Consider the following 24,224-nt stretch of genomic DNA (forward strand, 5'->3'; position numbering starts at 1 on the left):
TTCCCTCTTGCTTGTAAATTGGATTTTTCTTTCCTTTAAAATCATATATTGTAAATTTGATTATCTACTATCTTTATCTAAATAAAACAAAAAAACAAAAAAAAACCAAAACAATCCAAGACTCTTTTTCTCTGGATTTTACTAATTTTTGTCTATAGTCATGTGTTTTCACATTTTTGTTGGCCGGGTACAGAACCCACATTATAAGGCTCATTTTTTGGTACCCAATTTTTCAACCACCACACTATTAAGCTTGTTATTAATATATATGCAAATTAATATATATATATATATATATATATATATATATATATATATATATTTCAACAAATAATTTGTTTTTATTTAATTTATTTTAATTTTAATTATAAACTCATTTATTCTTAAATTAATTATATTTTTATTTAACAATAATTATAAACTCACTTATTTTTTTATAATTATATAATATCTATTAATATTATTTTTCAATAAATACTTGTAATATGTAATATATAATAGTATAATAGATATAAACTAATTAATAAATTATTGAAATTCGAAAGTAATAGTTATTTTAATATAAAAATAAAATAAAAATATTTATGATAGAGTAAAATTAAATAAATACTTATTTCCTGTTTCATATTATTTTAAAATAACTAGATATTTTTAAAATGTTAGTAAAAATATGTATTTTAAATTTTAATTTTAAATTTTTTACTATATTTTGTTTTTTATTTACAAAGGACCGGGTCAATCAGTTCAACCGGTGGATCCAATGACCCAATGACCTAACCGGTTCGATCACCGATTCAGTTCTGACAACTATGCTTGTAGTAGACCGGCTTCCTTAAGTGCAGCTTTATAGTCTTCGACACTTTTTTCTCGTACCTGCATTTCATTGACATGAAACACGAGTTATTGAAGATGGGTATGTTCAATGACTCTTTCCACAAGCATACTAAGCCATAATCAAATTCTGCGGATTCAAATATGTATTAGGTTAAACCATCATGATATAACATACCTCTGATACACGGGTGCCAAAATGGTTCTCGATCTTTGACATCAGCCTTTCATCTTTTTCATCATGTATTAGGTTAAACACAGCCCCTGTACGATCAAATGAAACAAATTACTATTTTGCATTATCACTGAAAATATCATACAAAATATGAACAACAAAATCTGGAATTAGTTTCCTTTGGAATGAAAGCATAAAAACTAAAAGTTGTATGTTAAGAAATTCTGTGGCCTAACAAAGTTCATAATAAGTTACAAGTCCAACTAAGAGTCTATATGTTTAGGAGTGGAAAGTAAAGATGTATTAGTACATTACACTGAACAAGAACTTACCCTTGCGGCCAAATCGACCAGCCCTACCAACTCTGTGCAAGTACACCTCATAATCAGGCTCAAATTCCCGTGTATACTCCGCAGTATGTTTTATTGGGAGATCATAGTTGATAACCAAATTGACCTAAATAAAATTGTAGGATGTCATTACTTTGAAAAGAAACTACACACAAAAGAAAGGAAAAGGAGGAGAGAAAATTGAACAAATTCAGCACCTGTTGCTGATCAAAGCCTCGAGCAAGAACATCCGTCGATATAAGAACTTGAGTCAAACCATCTCTGAACTCTTTGACAATTTTGTCTCTCTCTTCATGGTCAAGAGCACCTTGTATCGAAGTCACCTCGTAACCCATATTGACAAGTGACTTGTGCAGCATTTTTGCACTCTGTCTCGTGCGCACGAATATGATGGTTTGGCCCACATTTTCTCCTAACTCGAATATGTAATCTTTTATCACCTCAATCTTCGACAACTCATCAGTGCACTGCACTTTATATTGCTTGACAGCGTCTAAAGAAAGCTCTTCTTTCTTAACAAAAAGTTTATTATGGTCCTTTTTAACTGTCCTCTCAACAAAGTTCTTGACAATGTCATTGAATGTGGCAGAAAATAGAAGAACCTGGAGATTAAAAGAAACAAAAATATACATATCAACACCTCACACAAGTATACCCAAATATTTGAACTAAATGCATAGAAATTACATCTAGGCCAATAAATCAATTCAAGTAATGATGCAATGATTCAGATCATTAACGTGAAGATGCAATGGCACAGTACATTTAAGTAGATGCAATTGTTCAGCTGCACAAATAAGAAGTTTCTAAAATATCAAGGAACAATTATATTTTCCTTCAACACAACTTGCAACCTAATTAAAGCAATCAATTAGGATATACGTTTCATCTTTATATCTAGAGAAGAATTCTCGAATGGATTGAACTTTGCATACATGCATGCAGACTATAAGAGAGGCAGTTCAACAAACCTGGCAGCTAGAATTGGATTTTTCTATTTCTTTCATTATCCTCAAGGAATCATCCTTAAAACCATCCTGCAACAACACAGTTCATAGTTGTTTAGGAAATTCACAGTTCATAGAGTCAAGTGATTTACTAGTGCTCTCACCCTCTATATCCTCCACATAAGCGGAGAAGCATCACAACTTCAAGTTACAATTCTAAACTACAATGAAACTTTAAATCCTAACTAAAAGCAATCGCATTACATTTCATCAGAATGCAAAACTTACCTCAGCAAGCATTTGATCAGCCTCATCAAAGACAAGAATCGTCAATTTGGTCACCTCCAATTTCTTGAATGAAATCCACTTCTTGATAGTGCCAGGAGTCCCAATAACCACCTGAGCCTTAATTTTCTCCCCTTTTTGAATTGGAATTGAATCCCTGCTATCCGTCGGAACGGCACAGTGCGAGCTAATCCCTGTGTGCTTCCCCATCTTCCGGAGAACTTCAGTGTTCTAAGACACACAGAAAAAACCAATCACTTCACACTTCAAGTAGATACACTTTTTTGTTAAGTCTATTACTAAACTGTCTGGATAAACTTCTCTGAAAAAATACATCCTCAGGGTTGAGACGAATTAATTTTCTACCCTTTTTAAGAAAGCGATATTTTTCTTATCTCTATCAAAAAGTATACCTGAATAGCAAGCTCCCTCGTTGGACAAATGCAGAGAGCTTGAGTAGCTTGCGTCGAAGGATCCACACGACTAAGCATCCCTAAAACAAAGCACGTGGTCTTGCCGGAACCGTTGTGAGCCTGAGCGATCAAATCACGGTGCGGCGGATTCAAGATCATCGGCAAGCTTATAGCTTGGATCTTGCTCGGTTTCTGGAACTTCATCTCAACGTAGAGTCCTTTCAAAAGCTCCGCCGACAAGTTCAATTCCTCGAACGTCGCCGCCGAGGTGTACGGCGTGTCGTCAGAACTAACCTGCACCGAATCAACAAAAGTTTAAAAAGTGTAAACCCTAGCTGTTGAGAAATCGCGAGATGGAGAAGTCGTGATTGGAGAAAAGAGATCGAACCGCTTGGATATTGGAGTCTTCCGGATCGTCTAATAGCTTCGGAGGTTTCTTGTTTTCGTCGATCGATAATTCGTCGATGTTGAGCGACGGCAATGTGGTGGTGGTGATTGTTTTATCGGCGTCGGTGACGGCGGTTTCAGCCATGGTTGCGTAGAGAGAATAGAGAAAGTGGACTGAGAGTGGAAGAGTGAGAGAGAACAAAAAACAGACTGAGCAGCCTTGATAAAAAACTTCATAAAATATGGACTAATTCTTCTTAAAATAAGAGCTTGTACGTTATTTTTAAAAAAAATCTTTTTTTAATGATTTTTTTAAAGATTTTTTACAAAAATAAAAGTGATTTTATGTTTAAATATTTTATTTAAAAAATTTTTTTTATTTATCAATTATGTTTAGGTAGAATAAAATAAAAGTATTTTTTTATTTATTTATAACGTAAAAAATATCCTTTTTTATAGAAAAAAGATCTTTTAGAAAAAAATATAAATTGTAGCTTCTCACAAAAAATATCTTTTATTTTTCTAGTACTTTTACTTTTACTATTAAAAATTTGTTAAACACACTAAAAAATGAATTTCATTAAAAAAATCTTATTTTATTGATTTAATGGCGCCCAAACAAGCACTAAAAAAAGTGTAAAACCCGCCCTATACGTCGGCCAGATATTATAAAAATTTGTTGGTACATATCTATTAATATTAATACTTATTACTTTTAAATTTAACAGAATTTTTTTTATATCTTTATCTTTATTTTTATCTTTATCTTTATAGTAATACAAATATAAATATAAATACAAATACAAATATAAATGCAAATACAAATACAAATATAAATAGAGAGCTCAATTTTAAATTGTTTTACTTAAGTTGTTACTTTTTAAATTTTAAATTGTTTTACTTAAATTGTTATATTTTAAATTTTAACACTATTTTTTTAATTTGTTAATTCTTTTTAGCACAATTTTTTAAATTATAATAGACTTTTTTCAAAAATTGCAGCTAAATATAAATATATTTACGTTAATTTAGGATTTTAAAAATTATTAATATATTTATTTACTTTATCTGCAAATTTAATTTAAGTTTAAATTAAAGTCAATCAAATTTAAAAAATTTTAGCTATGAGTCAACTATAAAAGTATAAATTATGAAATATGTGTAGCACTACAATTTAAAGTATATTAAACCCTTTCTTTATATACATTCAAAATCTAAAATTTCTCTACTTATTCCAATAGCTGCTATTCACAAAATCGCATAAATCAAACCTACAATCGATAATTTGTATATATGTATACGAGTGATACGGTTATGGATGCTACCAAGTTACGGAAATTCTTCATTGCCATACGTTTGGCTCGATGAAGGCGTGAGTTTTCTACTAATATCTTTTTATTTTATTTTAAATTTATATTATTTATATTTTAAATTTATTTGTTTATTCCCGTCTAATCATTCTTTGATTTTTGTTTATCAATTCTAAAGAGGAAAAATATACGCCTCGGTTTAAGAGGGCTCTTGTGTCGATTCGTAAATTTGCTAAAGGAATGAATATCTTACCAAATAAGATATTTTGGTATTTGACTCAACGAGGGTAACTTCAAGACTACATATCATGAGTATGTGGTTAATTTAAACCAACGTACTGATGTGCACAGACTTCCAGATCATTAAGTATCTCACGATATGAATTTAATTTTTTGTGAATTTTGACGCTCTCAATATTCTTAGGTACGATTATACCTACTTAGTTGGTAAGTTTATTATTTTAGAAAAAGTATAATTTATTTATTAATTTATTTATTTTATTGATAATTTCGGCTAGGTTTTGTTTTTAACAAACTTATTGATAATATTTTTTATTTTATTTTAAATCATTTTAAATGTTGTTGGATATCTTGATGGTATTGGGAGTGAAAACATTTTTAAAAAAGATGACAAATCTACCAAATACACTGATATTGAATTAGAGATTGATGATGGGTAATCATATATTTATTTTTATAAATCTAAAAATTTTGATTATGTGAAAATGTTCCTTTTGACAATTTACATAATCCGTGTTACTAATCCCATGTGTATCTTGGTGCTTCTAACCATTCACTTCTATTTTTTGAGCTGCCCTTATTTTCTGTTTTTGTTAATACATGAATAATAAATCATCCAAATAGTAGCAAAAACTCAATCTCAATAAGGTTGGTCTTTTAAGCCTGCTTCAAGACAAGATTACTAATTATCCAATCTTGGGATAACAAGACTTGTCTATTTCTAATTTTTTTTCACTTAATTCTTTTACATAGAAAATGAAACTCAATATTTTGACTGCAATTTCAAATCATCATACCATAGAAATAACATATATAACCATATACCCATATATAATATATATAAGATAAATATAATATTATATATATATATATATATATATATATAATAGGTTGGTAATCTACTATCTAATCTAATATAGTATTTGTAAATTATCTAAATAGAATCTCGAATTTATATTTCTATAGAAGCTGTCTGATTTCACTCATATAACTATCAGATTTTGTTCTTTAATCAGACTTGAAGTGAGAATAATAATGAATTTTTTATATTCTGCCCCTTTTCTATTTTCCTATAAAGTTGTCCTACAAGGAAAGGGCCATAGCAATAGCATCGAGAAGTTTTTGTATCAACGAATCGTACGTAGAGATATTGATAACACACATAGAGTTAATGGTATTTCATAACTAATCGATTGAGCAGCTGCTCGTAGACCACCCAAAAAGGAATATTTGTTATTTGATCCATATCTTGACAAATCGTACATTACGATAGGAGCGCCCAATTCTCAAGCAAATACAGCTCTTTTTATCATTTATTCGCATGTACCTGCAGTAGCGTTCAAGTAATACCCTTTGATTTTACCAATTTTGGCCTGGAATTTAAAAATTGCTTCGGCACAAAATAAGAAACGGTCTCTCCAACGCATAAATGGTTAAGAATTCACATTTTCATCATCTTTGGTAAAATCAAGTCCACCGCAAAGAATTACATCTCATTTTTTTAAATTGCTATTTTAATTTATTTTATTATGACTATTTTTATTAATATTATTAATAGGTAACAAACGTTTTTATTCAAGAGCAACATTTAAAAAAAAAGGCAATATTTTTTTATTAATAGTATTTGAATTTTCTGAAAAATCACTTCGGATTGATTTTGAAAAAAAGTATTTAAATTTTTTTTAAATTTAATAGAAAGCATTCTTTCCCTAGTTAATTTTTTATAAGTTTAAAATAATTAATAAACTAATTATTAATTTTTTTAAATTGTGTTTGACGTTTTAATTTTATTGTTAATTTTTAAATTTTAAAATATAAAATATATATAATTTGATATTATTTTAGTGGTAGTTACTTTTTTAGTTGTAATTATTTTTTGTTTATTTTGTTCTAAAAAAATGTATTTAACATTAAACATTCTATTTGACATAGAAAAATAATAGAGTGTGCATTTTTTGACAATTATGCATACGGATTAAATGCTTTTTTGGAATTTGGCAATAAAGATAGAGCTGTTGTTGTCTTACAATTTGTTAGAGTCAAATTATATAACAGTAATATTTATCCATAATTATGTGAATTTTTATATGTGAGCTTTTACTCATTTTTTATGTGAGTTTTTACTCATTTTGTATTAAATTAAATTTTTTAGAAAAAATTGTTATACAGAATTTCATGTATGGTACAAAGATATTCTTCAATTTTGAAGAAGCAAATGTCATCCAATGTAGAAATAGGTGGGTATATATATTTTTTTAATTCTTTAGTTTAATATTATATGTGTTATCTAACGTATTTTTTTCGTTTTATTTATCTAGCTTTGTAATATTTGAAGAGCCTAGGAAAAATATCAGCAGAATTTCAAATGAGGCTGCATTCTTAAAAATTTATCAGGGCAAAACCATTGAGCAGTTAAAAGAATAAGATACGGTACTTTTTTGCTATAAAAAGGTTGAGGAAAAAATTAATTTAAATCTATTATATATTGATTATTTTTGTTTATTCATCTTATTTATTTAGATATATATTGTAGATTTAAAAACTCATCAAATTCAGAAGATTTAAATCATTATTTTTTTTCAGAATGTTGTTTGTGTTATCTTGGCTACTATAAGTCATATTATAGATACTCTAGACTAGTGGTACGGTCAATGTGAATGCAACTGATCTACATATGCTTTTACAAAAACTTTCAAATATTCAAGTTGTGGCAGTCTCCTTTTATCCATAATTCCAAGGTTATTTATTTTTTTTAATTTTTTGGTGACTAAATAGAAAAAAAAGAGACAAAACCAAATTAATTGGCTAGGTTCATATCTAAATCTATTAGATGTTGAAACTCACTCTATGGTTGGCTCCAATTCGAGTGAATGTCCGCGACAAAAGCAGCTGCTTTAGCCATATGCAACACTATTTGCATTCCTCTGAATTAAAAGAATAGAGACTCTCCAATTCCACTTCATAACCTCTTGTATATGCTTTGCCAAATGACCAAATCCCATTCCGGAATATTCTTACTAAGCATTCTTTGGTTTACCAAGAAAAGAGCTTTTAAACAGTCTGTTTTTACAAATAACCTCACGAAATCTATTCTCCCAAACAAGAAGTAAACCTCTCCAAATTGCATACAATTCAACAAAAAGAACACTGCACACTTCGACTTTCCCAGTGCAACCTTTCAACCAACATCTATCAGGATTGCGAATGATACAACCAAAATCAGCACAGCCAAAAGGAGCAAAACAATTAGCATCACAATTCAATTTAACAGAATGAACTGGAGGTGGAACCCAATGCAAACAAAGCGAAGGAGGAGACAAAGATTGATGCATAACAAAAATAATGTGAATTACTGAACTACGAATCAAACTCACCACTTTATTAGCACTCCAAGAATCATCTATATTAAATAAATCATGATTCCTGCTTCTCCAAACTCCCTTATTTATTTTTAATTTAAAGTCTAATCACAATGGACTAGATATTAAATAAGTGTATGTTTAACCTTTTTTATGCTGTTTTTTTGTTTTTTTTAATTAAGCAGGTACCGAATAAAGTTTAGTGTTATTGATGACTTTGATTATGCATGTTTCATAGTCTTTGACAAGGAGCCAAAAACAAGTTTTGGGAAAGAGCTGTGTAGAGATACTTAATAGCTAATATTTATTTTCTAAAAACAAGTCTATCAAGTACAATGTTATTGAATTGGAAGTCGATGATAGGTATCAATTATTTTTTTAATTCTGTAACTATATATTTAAACTTTTTATTTTCCATAAACATAATTTTTGGTGAATCAATTCAATTCTATCGAAAAAATTGCGAATCGAGTTCTTAAAAATATAATTCGTTTATAAGTAATTCATTTTGAATTAATCCGGATAACGTGTGAATAAAATACGTGTAAGTTAAATGCGTACAAATTAGTTTGTTTGAAACATTTAAAAAAAAAAGAATATTTTAATATTGTAATATTAATTAACTTTTTAACCAAATTTTTAAATTTTAGTTTATAATAGATTGCAATATTTTATATCATAAATTTATCTGTACTTAATCTTAGTAAAGTAATCTATGTTTTTATTTGTTCATAGATTATTTTATTTGTTTATTTTGTTTATTTATTCATTTTTTGTATTTAAAAATTCATCGAATCAAAAAATTTATTTTTTACATTCAAATCAAATCAAATTTATTTTTTAAGTCATTTACTTAGTAGTTATTTTTTAAATTTTAAGTTATTTACTTAAGTTGTTTTTTTAGATTGTTATTTTTTCTGATGTGTCGCTCATACATTTAATTTGAAAATTATTTTTTTAGGTGTCGTTATTAAAAATTTTTAAAATTGTATTTATAAATTATAAATTATTTGCTTAGGTGGTTATTTTTTAAATTTTAACTTATTTTTTTAAGTTATTTTGCTTAAATTATTATTTTTTAAATTTTCAGTAATAGAAGAGCAACAGAACAACACAAGAATAATTAGCAAATTAACAAGTGCACAATAACAATTAAAATTTACTAGAAGAACACTAATGCAAGTAGAATCATCATGCTAATATATTTTTTGTAAAGATGGTATATGTGCAGCTAAAATTTTCTAATTACTAAGATCCAATTATTCTAATTTCACATGCAATCAACTTACTAAATTTTTAAAAGATAGAAATTATAAAATCTACTAAAAATATGGTTAAAGTATTTCATCAAACATGTTGAGTGTGGTAAAATTAAAATGAAATAAGAGAATTTAAAATTTAATATCAATGTGATAGAGAAAAAAATATAACTATTATAACTTTAATTCAATCTATAAAAAAATCTAAACTATTATCAAATCAAATAGTTATTTATTATAATAGAAATCAGAAGTTGCAGAATTTAAAACAAAATATTGGTGTTGTGTGCGTATATTGTCTGGTGGCAGATTTAAAGAACTCACGGCAATAACAAAAAAGAGTAGTTCGACGACTAGATAAAGCGTGCGGGTTAGTCGCAGAATTTGAAGCAGAACAACGTGTGAATTTTCTAAACAACAGTTTTACATATACGATCTAACTGTTAATATTATTGACCGGTCCAATTTTTAAAACATTAATTTGAAGTTTTGGACCCTTGGTCATGGACCTCGTCCACATGCTGCGAGACTGAGAGATTCAGAGCTCTGATATGTTTGTCCATTGACAAAAGAAAAAGACCTGTCATATATGTGGGGGAAACTGGTGACCACAACAATTATTGTTTATTTATTTTACCTTGATCCTGTCCGGTCGAGGACAATTTAAAATGATAGAAAACTCACTTATAATTATAAAAATTATTAAATAATAAATTAATTAAATAAATCAAAAAAAATTTAGAGAGCAGTAATTTTTGTATTTTTTAATCAGCACTTAACCATCAAAATAAAAATAATAGATCTTTTACTATTAGATATCATTAAATGTAATCTCACATCATTAAAAATACTATTGATAACCATTAATAATTACAAAACATCAAAATTACTGACTCTCTAACATTCTTTTAAATCAAATTACCTAATAATTTTTAATAATTAACTTCACACAAACACAATTGTATGAATGTTCATCTTTTATCATTCACATGGAGACCACCAGAATGTGAGGGTATACCAATAATTCACTAATCCATCACTTATTAATCATTGATTTGAAGCCACTCTCATTATTATTATTGTTATTATTTGTATTACTATTATCGCAAGGAGACCATTTTAATAAAGACATTAAAAATATTTTTTTTAAAACTTTTATATGTGCCATGTTATTATTGAATATTTTTATAAATCGGTCAATAATTTATTTTTTAATAAATCAGAATAAAATTAATTTATTATAACAACAATAATAAATCCAATTGTCTGCATTATAACTATTAGACCTAGTTTGATCCGATCGAATTACTCAATTTAAATCGAATATCTTTAAATTTTTTGATAAAAAGATAAATATATATCTAACTTTTTGTTTTGTAGACATTTAAATCCCCAAAAATTAAAAAATACAATTAAATTTTTAAAAAAAATTATGTTTATTGTTATTATTACAAAAAAATCAGTTTTATTCTAATTTATTAAGAAATTAAAAATAATTAATTTATTAATACGTCCAATAATAATGTGATATAAGTGTTTTTTAAAAAAGACAACATTCCCTTGTTGTAATGGTCGAAAAGCACCTCATGCAACATTACATATATACGCAAGGGCATGATAAAACTCATGGTCCTTTTCTATCCTTGAAGCTTTGCACATCTTACATATATAGCAACCATGGAAAATAAGGTAGAAGCTCAATTCACATCCAAAAGATCGCATGTTGGTTTTCTTCTTAGTTTAGGTCTAGGCCATGTCACACCTTTTTTTGAGCTAGCAAAGATCCTTGTGACCAATCATGGCTTTCATGTCACATTTTTTAACATCACCACCGAGGTTTCTTCAGCTCAAAACAATCTTCTTCACTCACCAAATTTTCCACTCCATTTTGACATTGTTAACCTCCCAACCATTGATATATCCAACTTGGTCAATAGCGAAACTCCCGGCATAATCCACCTTTGTATCAACACAAATAAAAGTTTAAAATGTTTGAACAAAGTACTAAATCAATTACCAAACAAGCCACAAACACTTATCATAGACATATTTTGTATGCAAGCATTTGAAGCATGTAAGGATGTTGTTCCCAATGCAACATTCTGGTTTTCACCTTTTTCACCGCCTCCGCTCGACTTCTTGCACTCTCCTTGTTCCTTCCTCAACTAGACCGTGACGTGGAGGGAGAGTTTGTGGACCTTCTACATTCGGTTCAGGTACCGGATTACGAGCCGGTTCAAATCAAAAACTTATTGGACTAAATCAAGAATCGAAAGATTGATGAGTATAAATGGTACTTTTACCATGTTAGTCGCTTGCCCATGGCAGTTATTTTGAATTTAGCTCTTTTAAAGTGATGAGGATACTGGGATGTAAACTAATTAAGAGAATGATATAGCTTAACGTTGATTTTAAAAGTATTTAGAAATCTTAAATTTTTACTTTACCAACTTTTATATATGTTCTCATTAAAAGATAGTGCTTTTATATAACTTTTTTTTAAGAGGTTAGGCTTTCATTTGAGATAAACATACCCAAAAAAAAAGCTTATTATATATGTTGTCATGTAAAGATAGTGTTTTTATATAATTTTTTGAACAAATATTTAATTTGGTCCTGATTATTTTAAAAAAAAATTAATTAGATATTCTCTTGAATTTTTTTTGCATTATTAAATATATTTTTTCAGCTGAATTAGTTTCACTAAAGCATCAAAAATATAATCAATGGTTTCATTTTCATATTACATTTTTTATGATGAGTCCTATAATATAAAATGTGTACTACTTTTTGTATATATTTTTTTATAAAATATTTTTTAGGTGACAATTCATGTATAGTTAATAGTTGAAAATTTTTAAATGATAATTAATTAAATTAAATATGTCAAATAATTTAATAATTTTTAGTTATGAATTTCACATAAAAACAACTACATATGAACTTGTATCATAAACAAAAACAAACTATGCATATAATCTTTAAGTATAAAATCATATTGATGGTAAAAATAAAAACGTGACATCTATGCTTAACTTTATCTTTCTTGAATTTGTGTATGATTATTGTTCTAAGATATATATATATTTTTAATTTCAAAGCAAATAAGTTATATGAGCAATGCTAGGGGACCAGCAACATTTATGATTGGTAGCCATCAATTAGCCATCAATGATAATTTGATGGTATGAGATTGGTGTGAGATTTCATCCAATGGCTCACATTTTTCTGCTGGTTACATGCTGGCCAAAATGCAATAAAATTGCTGCCCCTTAACTTTTCCAAGTTATATTACTAAATAATAAATTGTGGAAGGTTTTTCTAGGTATTTTATTGAACACATGGGAAGATCTAGAACCTGTGACCCTTAGAGCTTTGCAAGAGCATGCTTTTTACCACAACATACCAATTCCACCGGTTCACCCTATTGGACCAGTCATAAAAAAGACCGAACCAATGGGTCAAACCGGATCCGAGTGCATTGCATGGCTCAACCAACAACCCTCTAATTCGGTTCTGTTTGTTACATTCGGAAGTGGTGGCACTCTTACCATAAAGCAACAAAACGAGTTAGCATGGGGCCTTGAACTCAGTGGCCAACGATTTCTATGGGTGGTTCGCGCCCCGAGCAACGGTAGCGCCTCCGCATCGTTCTTCAACGCCGGCTATAACGATGGCAATAATGTTGGATCATATTTGCCAAAAGGGTTTGTAGAAAAGACTCAAGGAAGATGCAAGTTGGTGACGTCATGGGCCCCACAAGTGGAGATTCTCCGGCACCCTGCGATGGCGGCGTTTCTGACGCATTGTGGTTGGAACTCTTTGTTGGAGAGCGTGACGAATGGGGTGCCGATGATTGCGTGGCCGTTGTACGCGGAGCAAAGGATGAATGCCATGATGGTGGATGAGGAAATCGGGGTGGGAGTGAAAGTGAAGGTTGGTGAGGGTGCTTTGGTTCCAAGAGAAGAGGTTGAGAGGGTCGCGAAGATGGTCATGGTGGAAGGCCAAAAACGAAATTCCATTAAACAAAAGGCTAAAGAACTCAAACAAATTAAAGTGCAATCAACACATTGCAGGTTAATGGATCTTCTTATCACTCACGACTTGCATTTGCTAAGTTATGGAAACATCAATTTTAAACTATTAATAAGAGGAAAATACTCACGTGATAACATCTTTATAGGAAGATGATATTTGAATTTTTAGATAATTAATCAAACATATTTAGTTAACTATATTAACTCATTATGGTTTACAATACTATCTTGGTGTAAAAATGTTATAATGAGAATATCCACTTTAATAAGAAGAGACTAAGATGAAATTATATTTACGTTGTTGTTATGTATGCGCGTGTTTGTTCTAAAAGATTTTCTCTATCTATAATAATGAATAATGAATTTTAATTTTTTTATTTATGTTGAAAATTCTTTATTAGAGTTCGTTTCATTTTATTGATTAATAAATAAAGAAGTGGGTAAAACAAGTGGGTAACGCAAGTGTTGTTTATTTTGTTAATATACCGGTGCCGTGTAAGAGGGTAAGAAGAAATCGTTGCATCATTTGCCACTCTTCCCAAATTTCGGAACACACACTCTTCCCCGAACTTAAAAAAAAAACATGTCTTTCCAATCTCCACCACCACCATCACCGCTCCACCCGACCCAAAGCCCGAACCAACAAAAACCCAAACCTGAAGGAGAAAATAAGAGAGACTTCCTGACTCACCTCGAAACCTATCTCGCCAAACGCGACGGCGTCGACAAGCTACTCAAGATCTCACGCTACACCTCAAAACTCATCCTCGCCACTTCCTGGGCCAAGGCCCAAACCCAAGCCCATAACGGCCCATCTCTCTACAACCGCCTCAAGGCCTTCGAGTCCAGCGTCGGCATCAGCCGCAAGTCCCTCCGCCTCGGCAAATTCGTCCAAGACCTCAACGCGCTCCGCGCCCTACAAAAACCGCGCGTGAAATCCACCACCAGCTCATCCGATCTCGACTTCTTCCTCTCCATCGTCGCCTACGGCGGCGAGGGAATCTACTACTTCGTCGAGCAGCTCGTCTGGCTATCCAAATCGGGACTCATCGATCCGAAACGGTCGCGTTCGTTTCAGAAAATCAGCGCGTGGTGCGAGTTCGTAGGGTACTTCGGTAGCGTGGCGTTGAAATTCAGGGATTTGAAGGTGATCGGAGAGGACGAAGAATGCTTGAAATCGACCGTTGAAATTGCGAGTTTGAGAGGGGAATGTTGTGAGGTGGAGGAAGAGAGGTTGAGGAAGGTGAGGGAGAAGAAGACGATGAAGAAGCTTTCGATTCTTCAGGATTTGGCTGATTCGGTTATGGCTTTGGATGATATGATCGACGGCAAGGGACCGTTTTCGGGGCCGGTTTTCATGGCTTCCGCCGGATTGTTGTCTGCTCTCATCAGCACTCACAAGAATTGGAAATCTTGTTAAACTTCGCCGGTTACATCAAGTTAGTTAGTTAGTTAGTTACTGCATAATCTGAATTTCAGTTTACTTGTCTAGAATTGTTGAGGAACTTGTGAATGGAGATTCAAACACGCTTGTAGCATGTAGCATGTGAAAATTCTACATCAGTTCCGTAATAATTGTGGCTTTGAAAACACTAAATTCGAAGCTACAATTACTGCAAAACTGATGGAGAATTGCAGATGAGGATGATTGGCTTCTCTGCATTCATTTAGACAGGAATGTAAAATTGCCTTTGTGCTTCTCTGTAGAATTAAATTTAGGAGTGTAGTGATTAGCTTATAATCAAAAGCTTCCACATTTTTTTGGCGGGTGGGTTTGGTATTGTGGACAAAGATGCCAATTAGTTTGATTGGCAGCTCATTTGAGCCGAACTTGGGAGTTTGGTATCACCGAAAAGGAATAAAATGTCCATACCTATAGACTATAGTCTTTGAATAATTGATAAGTGCTCCAAAATTTGGTAGTATAAATTGGTTTAGGTGCACTTTGTTTATTTGTCCATTTTTTTATCTTCTTGTACTTGTTATGTAGTTACTAATGTCATGAAATTAGTTTTCCCAAAAGTTTAAGCAAATAGAAGAAGACACATTTGCCTTATTCTGAAATACTTCGATTTTTTGGTTAACGTGGATCGAACTTTAGACTTTTAGGTCATAGAAGCTATGATACTATGCTATTGAATCATTTCTTCCCAAGACTTAAGCTGTTAAGAGGAGGTACATGAATAGTTATATCTCTAATAACTAACATTGTTCCAATTCTCTGTAGTGGTTTATTTTTGCAGGGTTTTTTTTGTGTGTCAATATTGATCAAACTACAATTTTCTCAGCCTTCATCAACTGGCATTAATGGTTTAGATTTTCAGAGAGGTTGGGTTAGTGTCAAATCTTGTATGGTTATAGTCAGAGACAAAGGGTATAGCTATAATTATATAGTAATCTTTTGTCTGCTGTTGGAGATGTATTGTGAAATGTTTCAGACTTGGTAAGGCACTTCTCTTGAATAGTTATGTGCTATGTTTTTGCCTAGTAAGTTTACTTTCTTTTCAAGTTCTTTCTTTTACCCATTATCTGCATGATTCAAGAAAAGAAAACTGGTTTGCTAGGTTGCATATAGTAGGATAAATACACTAACAGAAACATTGCTTCCTGCTATATATTTCTTTCATATTGATGTATATCTTGTGCATTTTTATGTAATTCAAATAACACTTCTGAAGTTTCAACACTATAACTTATTGTTTATGGTTGTAAAATGATATTAATGTTTCATCGTGTGCACAATTTGTATCTAAATACATTGATCCAATGATGAGCAGAAAAGTGGCAATAATAGATAAAGGGAAAAGAGAACATACAGAGCATCATATTTAGATTAGATTGGATCAGTTATGGCAGTTTATATTTGAGGAGTAAATTTATTTTCTAATATGTGTCAAGATGTCTAGTATAATATATTACCAGCCATGAATTATTTATTCGTTTTTGTTTAAGAATGTGAGACTCCATAGCCCATGCTGCATCTTTATCATATCCTGATAGGACTTTAGTGCACTGTGCCACCTTTATCTTCTCTTTTTTATTTTTTAAATTTTTTGGAAAATCATTGGATCATATAGATAGAAGAATGTTTATGTAGCAGTTTAATTCTTGCAATGTAGAATATTATAAATGCTAGATAGCACTGATATAAACTCAATTTTGGAATGCTTTTCTGTTAAGAAAATTGTTCTTTGAACATTCAAATATCGTACACTTATTTTACCTTATTGATATTAAGTATTAACATTATCAAACACCTTCTGCAGAATGCCAACGTGACAATTAAGAGTAAAAGAGTAAACTTTTATATTTACTCTATAAAAATATATGGGAGTTAAATTAGTCCTTTGCATTACTAACAAACTGGATTAACAATTTCTTAATACTTTAGATCATCTTCCAACTATTTTCTTTAGATGAAAATTGAAATATTCGCAAAGTTATTGTGCGTAAATTGACGACACCATATTATTATACATGTCAATAATTTTATCCATTGTTATGTCACTCCTTTGTGAGGGAGAATTAATGTTTAATTTTAGGACTAAATGGGATGTAAAATTTCGCAAAAGTGATTTCAACTGCTATTGATACAAATAGAACTCATTAAACAATCACCACCTATTGTGAAGAAGTAGAAAATGTTTTCACGAGATAATTAGTTCTAGATGTATAAAGGATCATTTTTTTATTTTTTCACATAAATTTTTAGTTGTTTAATGAACTCTAGTGGGCATAATCAAATAGTTGTCTTATGTGTATAAAAAAATCAATCACAAATTAATTATTACTAATAGAAATATATATTTGGGATCTCAGAATTTTTTTTATAAAACATCATATATATACTAAAAATTAGCTACTAAACTAATTATAATATATTTGTGTATATAATATATATTAGAATAATCAAAATTATAATTGACTAAAATTAAACAGTAATATAATAAAAAAAATTATAAAATATCATATACATATTTTATATGCAGTAATATTGACTACTAAAAATTGCTTTTCTGTATTTTATTTTTTTTTAAAAATCCATATTTAGTTTTTGCAAGGATGATAAGAATCGATAGATGTGTTAAATAAGCAAGCCACCGAATTCAAGCCGACTCGTCTCGAAGATAAATTATATAACTTTATTTAATTAATTAGTTGCCAATTAATTCGGACAAAAAGTTAACCAAAGACATAGCAATAAAAACTGGATAATGGTTCACATTAATTGCAATTGAAATCCTGGTTTATATTCTTTGAAATTATACTATTCTACATACATAATTATAGTGACTCAAATTTTGTTTTGCTATTATCATAATTTCAATTTATAGGTTGAAAACTCAATCTATTTAATTAAAAATTTTCACAGATCAAATTTAGGACTGTGATGTTATTGGCTATAATCCGACCAAATTAAAACTATAAATTGTAATATGCTTAAAATTAAATAAACATGTGCCACTTTAAAAGAACGTGTTTTAATTTCGAAGAATACGATCTAGAAAAAACAAAAGTTAATTATCCAATCTATAACGTGGTATTAGTATTTTTTTTGTACAAGATTTAAGTACACATTATTCTTACAATTTCAAATTTTAGATATTTTCGTACTAAAAATTTGTCATTATAGACTAACACCACATTTTCAGAAGAAACATTTCAAATTTGTCATCAACTAGAATCAGAGGAGAGTGCTCTCTCACTTGATAAAAAAGGGTGAAAGGTGAAATGGCAAAAAGTAAAATCTGAATTAGTGTAAAAATGAGTAAATGGAAGATGTTTTTTTTGCGGTGGATTTTGAACTTTGAAGTCTAATCCAATAGATAAATAATTACACTTACTTCTGCAGTACACATCACTAACACTATCTTATATTCATTTTGAATAATATCTCTATCTTTTATTCATTCTGAATTAAGTATCAGAATATCTTTTCTGGTGTTTATTGTCGTCATTTTTCAAAGAGCTAATGTATATCTCATTTCCCTTAAGGAAAGATAAATTTAAACATCGAACAGAATGGACTATACCTCAGAGTCAGTTATATAGATAGAAACAATTTCTATAATTGTTTTTTCTTCTCTCTAATCTGGATAGTGAAAAGAAATCCTTAGCTTTTATGTATTATTTAATCATTAAACCTTTATTTTTTGGTATAGTCTTTTTATTTATCGAAGTAATAGTTAGCAACCATGTGATTTTTGTTTGTGCATTCCTTACTAAAACATTCTTTACTAAAATATTTTTGTCATACACTTCCGAAATTACATTGGTCACTAACATATTTTAAGATACCAAATATATATATATATATATATATAGTCATATAGGTTATCCAAACATATAAATTACTGACATAATGATTAATATCCTTTTGTTTAACATCATATTGATCCATATATATTATAATTATTAATAATTATATTTTATTATAATAGAATTTAAGCTTTAATGAATAATATTTAATGAATCAAATAATACTTAAATGTTTAATTCACTAAAGGAAAAGAAACCAAGAGAGAGTTTATAAAAACATTTAAAATTTGTTATGCATATTCTTGTAAAACTATAAAGATATTGATAATCAGATGATAGAAAAAACAGTAATAATAACATAGCAATTCTGAGTGATATATATTGATATGTTAATCTGTTGATACAACAACAGATTGTGTAGTAAAAAGTAGATCTATACTTGAGAAAAATCAAGTTATATAATTACTTTATCATTCCTTTATTGTGATAAGGTAGATAAATCATTTCTCATGCAAGTACTATTATTATCTTTAACCAATCATCTGTTTTGTCTTTTTCCTAAGTAATTTATATACTTGTATCACACGTGCAAGTTGAAAATAAGAAGCCAAACACTGATGAAGTTTTGATTTGTTAGTTTCTCCTATAACTCCAAATAACTATATTAATGACACAATTCAGCACAAGTATTACCAAAGTTACAAGAATACTTGAAATTAAGGGTAGAAAAAAGAAACAAAAGGGAAATGAATTTCAAAGAAGAAACTACTTACAAAGATTCCCACATACATGGGTTTGGCTCCTCTAAAGAGGTAGCATCCACAAAAAAATCAACGGTTCGGTCCGGTCCGGTCCGGTCTGGTTCAGTTGGGTTCATACAATTAAGACATTTTTCTAGCTTTTCAAATAGTTACCTTTCTTTCAAGGAACGATTAATGGACTTCCTGAGTTCCCAGGAGGGCCATGAAGATGACAAGCACCCTCTAATGGGTGACTGTAGAAATAGCGAAGACGTTGACAAGTGCTTTTGGCGCATTGAGATTGAGGACAAGCAATTAAAGGAGCCTCTAAGCCTTCTCTTTTCACTATCATGGGGTAAGGGTTGATAGCTAGGATCATGCCTCACAGATGAAGTTCTTAGTGCTTGAGGTAGAACACAATTGCATATTGAACCTGCCACAAGTTCAGCAAACATCATGTTAATATGTCAACAGTATCTTTTTACGGGTATCAAGAGTGTCTGGTATATTAATAGTGGTTTTGATGATGGATTCAACTTATAGTAGAAATTCAGGTGCAGTTAACTTTATGTAAAGTTGATAACTGAGTTTCCACCTTAACTTGAATATTGTGTTTCACATACCTAACTTTGCAAGTCTATTTACCCATTTTGGGATTGATTTGCCAGTAAGCTTGTAGCACATGTCCTTGCAGAAGTGGTTGCAGTTCTTAAGAATTAAATGATATGTGTCGCCGTTGTAGCTCGCGGCTTGGCGTTCCATGAACTCCCTAACTTGAACAGGATCCAAAGAAGTGGTTCCTATGAATATTGACTTCCGAAACTTGAAGCCGGGGCACTGCCTTGGTTCAACCTCAAAAACACCACTTGATGGGTAGTCATGAGCTCCAAATGCATATTCCACTCCATGAACTGTAAGATACACTTAAGCTTCATCAGATAACACAAGAATATCAAAGTGTATTAAGCTTTTGGGGACGACTCGAAAACAAAGACATATATGTAAGGCAGAAAATTTGTTTTGAAAATCCATCTATTTTGAAGTTATAGGAACAAATTTGAGTGCTCTGCTGCACTCTCTAGTTTCCTAACTTACTTATTAGGGTAGAAAAGTTGGGAGAAAACATGTGAAGTGATAAACACTTTCGGGTACCAGAGAAGGATCAAGGTTGGATGATCATATACATTGATTCAAGAATGATATGCTATAAAGTTGTCTTCACGAAGACGATAGATGAGAACTGTTAGATAGTTTAACATGTTTGACTAAATTGTCATTTAACGGTTCTCAACTATCATCTTCACAGGAAACCAACTTCATGAGAGTGGTCACCATTCAATTATATATCATTCATAACATTTATGAGAAGATTTAAGAGATCAAAGTCTATAAGCTTCACCTTCGACACCAGAGTGGTAGATACCAAGACCAGCCCAATACATGTAACCATTCATGGGTGTCAAGTCATAAACATTGAGATAGACTGGCGTTTTCGCCGGTCCACAGCTAGCCGAATTGACCTTGCGAAAGAGAGAAAAGCGCGTCGCCGATTTCCCTTTCAAATGAAGAGGCACAATAGATTTCCATCCTTTCTTAGACTTCAATTTCATCTTTCCGTTATGCGAACACCAGCATAATACCTGCATTCAAATAGTAACAAGAAAACTTTGTTCTGAGATTTAGACATTCCTTGTTTTACTTCAGACCATAAACTTATTTGCTCATTTTAATTTTTTAACATTGTGTTTTAATGTGACAAACTTATCAGCATCAATCTAGCACAAGAAATACAAGTAAAGGGGCCTTCGAATTTCGAAGGATACACACTTTCTTGAGAAAAAAGCATTCTAAACAAAAGTAATATTCAATTGAACTTCACCTCTCAATTCCCAGGAACCTCTGAAGAAAAATTTCCCCTCTTATCTTGTGTTCTTCCTGTATAGATTCTTTACCTGGAAAATTCCACAGAATGAAAGAAAATCACTCTATTTGGTTAAAAGATTATTATCAAAAGGAAAATACCAACAAATTTTCACCCTTTCCTAATAATTCAGATAGAATAAGCTCTAAAATATTCATGATTCTCATTACAAAACACAAAACACAAATGGCAACTTAGCCAACACTATGATGCAAAAATGAGCTCTTTTTTTCTTTTATAGATTCAAAAACAAAAACAGAAAAGAACCTAAAGTGTAGATATTTCTCAGAACAGTTGCAAGACAGAAACCAAATTGGGTAGGTCAAAAGTTCCAATTTTGAACATCAGAAAACAAAGGGCAGCAACTCAGAAAAATTGGAATAAAAGATACTCTAAGCTGAGTTTCAGATCTAACACAACAGTTGAAAGTACAAAGAAACAATCATGTCACTGAAACATTCAACACAAAAACAAAAAGTGAAAAAAAGATCACAAAACCTTAGGTAATAACAATGCTAATAATGCATAACAATAACCACAGTTATCCAATAATCAAGAAACAAAATTAAAAGCAGAAAAACTGTTACTAATTACAACAACAAAAAAACAAAGCAACCAAGTGAGAAATTAATTAACATTAAAAATAAGATAGAATGAAGAAGATAGAGGAAGAAAGGTGAAAGAGGAAAGTGAAAGGAACTTACAGGAAGAGATAAAAAGAAGGGTGCCATTGAGAATGAGAAAGAGAAAGAAAATGGAGAAAATGTGAGAATAGTGTCAAGTGTTTTGAGATGTGGACATAAGTGTGTGAACTGTGAACTGTTGAAAGGTGGCGTAAGAATTAGATCACAACAACAACAAATAAAAAGTGTTTAGTTTTAGTTTCAAGTGATAATTTAAAAGTGTTAAGTGTTAACAAGTCTCTTAAGATTCAACTTTCAACTTTCTGCCATTTTCAACAAACACCAATCTATTTGGAAGGAAGAAAAAGATTATAGAATTATTATTTTGTGTGCTAATTATTTAACAAAAATATATTTTTTATTTAACGAAAATATTTGATAACCAAAAGATATCAGTAAAAAATTATCAAAATTTATTAATTTTAATTTTATTTAATATATTTTTTTAATAAATAAATATTAAATAAGACAAATTTTAACTATTTTAGACTGATTGTTTTTTGTCTCATTAGTATTATCGATATAAATACACTAAATTTAAAAAATATTTTGTTAAGTAAAAAAATTATTAAATGATAATGACATAACGAATTAAATATTAAAGTGATTATAAGAATATGTTAATTTAGTATGTAGAGTAAAAACAAGTACATATAACACGTTTCGGAAATACATAGGTATATAGTATAGTGTTGCTATCTTACATGTGAAAGCACAAGTAATGATATTGCACTCAAATTTACTAAGAAATTAAAAGGGGTATGTGACATGATTAGTGATCATTATTACCTTTGATCCAACTACTTTCATAAATTCTAGAGTGTTATCATGTTATTATTATCGGTTTGTGAAGCTATTGTTTGGATAAATACTTTAATTATGGTACCTTTTTTTATTATTATAATGAAAAGTGAAAAATGAGGTTCACTAACAATAATATAGTTTTGATGTTAAAATATTTATATAAATTTCCATTGTCAAAAGTGTTTACAGAAATAAGGTACAAAATCATTATTCAAATGGAAAAATGTTACACTAATGATTAATAACAAGAATTAATGTTAACAATAAAAACAAAAATTGAATATTAATAACAATACAACTCATTTATTTTATTTGTTGAAATAAAAAGATTCACAAATATAATATTAATATTAGAATTAGAATGTGAAAAGTGAAAACAGCTGTACAGCGCAACTTCCACTGTGTTTGAACTTGTGTGTAATAAGAAAGTTATTATAAAAAAATATGTAAAATTTAATTTTTAATGTAATTATTTTATATTTATTAAAATAAAAAATTTAAAATTTATTAGTAATAATTTTAACTTGTATTTTTAAAGTACATGTTAATTAAATCTTGAAAAATATTATTTTAATTTCAAAATAAGTTTCGTGCAGACACAGCAACTATGCACACAAACCGAGCAGGGAACACTAGCACTGAGTTAATTAATTCTTAATTATAATGAACTGCATATTTCGATTTCAAATTAAGCTACTGTTTTTTAATGATGTAATAATGTTTTTAAGGTTAATGTTTACTTTAGTCTACTATCACTTACTACTGATCACTAGGTTATTATGTTTAACCTTTTCTTTTTTATTTTGCAAACATTAAATGTTGGATTAAATCAAGTGTTTTTTTATTTAACTAATGTGTGTTAAAAGAATTTAATTTTTTTAATAAATACATGATAAATATATTAAAAACTAAATTTTATATTTTTTTCTATAAAAAAAGTTTTTTTAATTGATAACTTTAAATGTGCTCTATCTAAACCCCTTTTTGTGGGTCTCTGAATCTCTCCCCCTTTTATCCGTATTTTAGAAAAAAGTATGATACAATTTCTAAAAGCTATTAAAAAAAGATAATAGAAAAGTAATTATTTAGGTAAAATTAAATAAGTACATAAATATTTTTTTCTATATAGGCAAAAACTAAGTATAGGAAAAGACAAAACGTGTTTGCCTTTTTTTAAAAAAAATATATATATTTAGAGGGCTATCCTAGGCTCTCTTTTTTTCA

The 24,224-nt window shown here is 29.7% G+C and overlaps 4 protein-coding genes across 5 annotated transcripts; 2 read left to right on the plus strand and 2 right to left on the minus strand.

Annotated features, from left to right (window-relative positions):
* Positions 1–648: 648 nt before the first annotated feature.
* On the minus strand, positions 649–3,643 carry LOC112697944 (DEAD-box ATP-dependent RNA helicase 38-like). Its single transcript, XM_025751341.2, has 8 exons — positions 3,390–3,643; positions 3,002–3,295; positions 2,592–2,819; positions 2,328–2,393; positions 1,554–1,958; positions 1,339–1,462; positions 1,010–1,095; positions 649–873 (listed from the first exon to the last, which is right to left on the minus strand). The coding sequence occupies exons 1-8, from the start codon at positions 3,531–3,533 to the stop codon at positions 808–810; spliced, it is 1,413 nt and encodes a 470-aa protein (XP_025607126.1). The 5' UTR covers positions 3,534–3,643; the 3' UTR covers positions 649–807.
* Positions 3,644–13,012: 9,369 nt separating this feature from the next.
* LOC112806008 (hydroquinone glucosyltransferase-like) lies at positions 13,013–13,747 on the plus strand. The gene has a single exon (XM_025848320.1). The coding sequence runs from the start codon at positions 13,013–13,015 to the stop codon at positions 13,745–13,747; it is 735 nt and encodes a 244-aa protein (XP_025704105.1).
* A 278-nt stretch (positions 13,748–14,025) lies between these two features.
* On the plus strand, positions 14,026–15,522 carry LOC112697945 (peroxisomal membrane protein 11A-like). Its single transcript, XM_025751342.3, has one exon. It carries the CDS (start codon positions 14,177–14,179, stop codon positions 15,011–15,013), a length of 837 nt encoding a protein of 278 aa, XP_025607127.1. The 5' UTR covers positions 14,026–14,176; the 3' UTR covers positions 15,014–15,522.
* Positions 15,523–19,475: 3,953 nt separating this feature from the next.
* On the minus strand, positions 19,476–22,399 carry LOC112697946 (deSI-like protein At4g17486). 2 transcript variants are annotated; one of them, XM_025751343.3, is made up of 5 exons: positions 22,218–22,399; positions 21,472–21,544; positions 20,992–21,232; positions 20,216–20,503; positions 19,476–20,025 (listed from the first exon to the last, which is right to left on the minus strand). In XM_025751343.3, exons 3-5 carry the CDS (start codon positions 21,200–21,202, stop codon positions 19,763–19,765), a joined length of 762 nt encoding a protein of 253 aa, XP_025607128.1. In that variant the 5' UTR covers positions 21,203–21,232; positions 21,472–21,544; positions 22,218–22,399; the 3' UTR covers positions 19,476–19,762. The 2 variants fall into 2 exon arrangements, with proteins under 2 accessions (XP_025607128.1, XP_025607130.1); XM_025751345.3 differs by lacking the exon at positions 22,218–22,399 and having other exon boundaries at positions 21,472–21,637.
* Positions 22,400–24,224: the final 1,825 nt, after the last annotated feature.

Source organism: Arachis hypogaea, chromosome 6 (assembly GCF_003086295.3).
Source record: "Arachis hypogaea cultivar Tifrunner chromosome 6, arahy.Tifrunner.gnm2.J5K5, whole genome shotgun sequence".
Classification (NCBI taxonomy): Eukaryota; Viridiplantae; Streptophyta; class Magnoliopsida; order Fabales; family Fabaceae; genus Arachis; species Arachis hypogaea.

Bases quoted from the DNA above. Each gene is read 5' to 3' on its own strand.
- LOC112697944 (XM_025751341.2), bottom strand. From the start codon at position 3,533: ATGGCTGAAACCGCCGTCACCGACGCCGATAAAACAATCACCACCACC. The intron at 1,959-2,327 runs GTTTGTTGAACT...TTTAATCTCCAG, and splicing joins AATCCAATTCTAGCTGCCAG to GTTCTTCTATTTTCTGCCAC. The intron at 874-1,009 runs GTATGTTATATC...AATGAAATGCAG, and splicing joins TTGGCACCCGTGTATCAGAG to GTACGAGAAAAAAGTGTCGA.
- LOC112806008 (XM_025848320.1), top strand. From the start codon at position 13,013: ATGGGTCAAACCGGATCCGAGTGCATTGCATGGCTCAACCAACAACCC.
- LOC112697945 (XM_025751342.3), top strand. From the start codon at position 14,177: ATGTCTTTCCAATCTCCACCACCACCATCACCGCTCCACCCGACCCAA.
- LOC112697946 (XM_025751343.3), bottom strand. From the start codon at position 21,202: ATGAAATTGAAGTCTAAGAAAGGATGGAAATCTATTGTGCCTCTTCAT. The intron at 20,504-20,991 runs GTGAAGCTTATA...TGTATCTTACAG, and splicing joins CTACCACTCTGGTGTCGAAG to TTCATGGAGTGGAATATGCA. The intron at 20,026-20,215 runs GTATGTGAAACA...AACTTGTGGCAG, and splicing joins AAATAGACTTGCAAAGTTAG to GTTCAATATGCAATTGTGTT.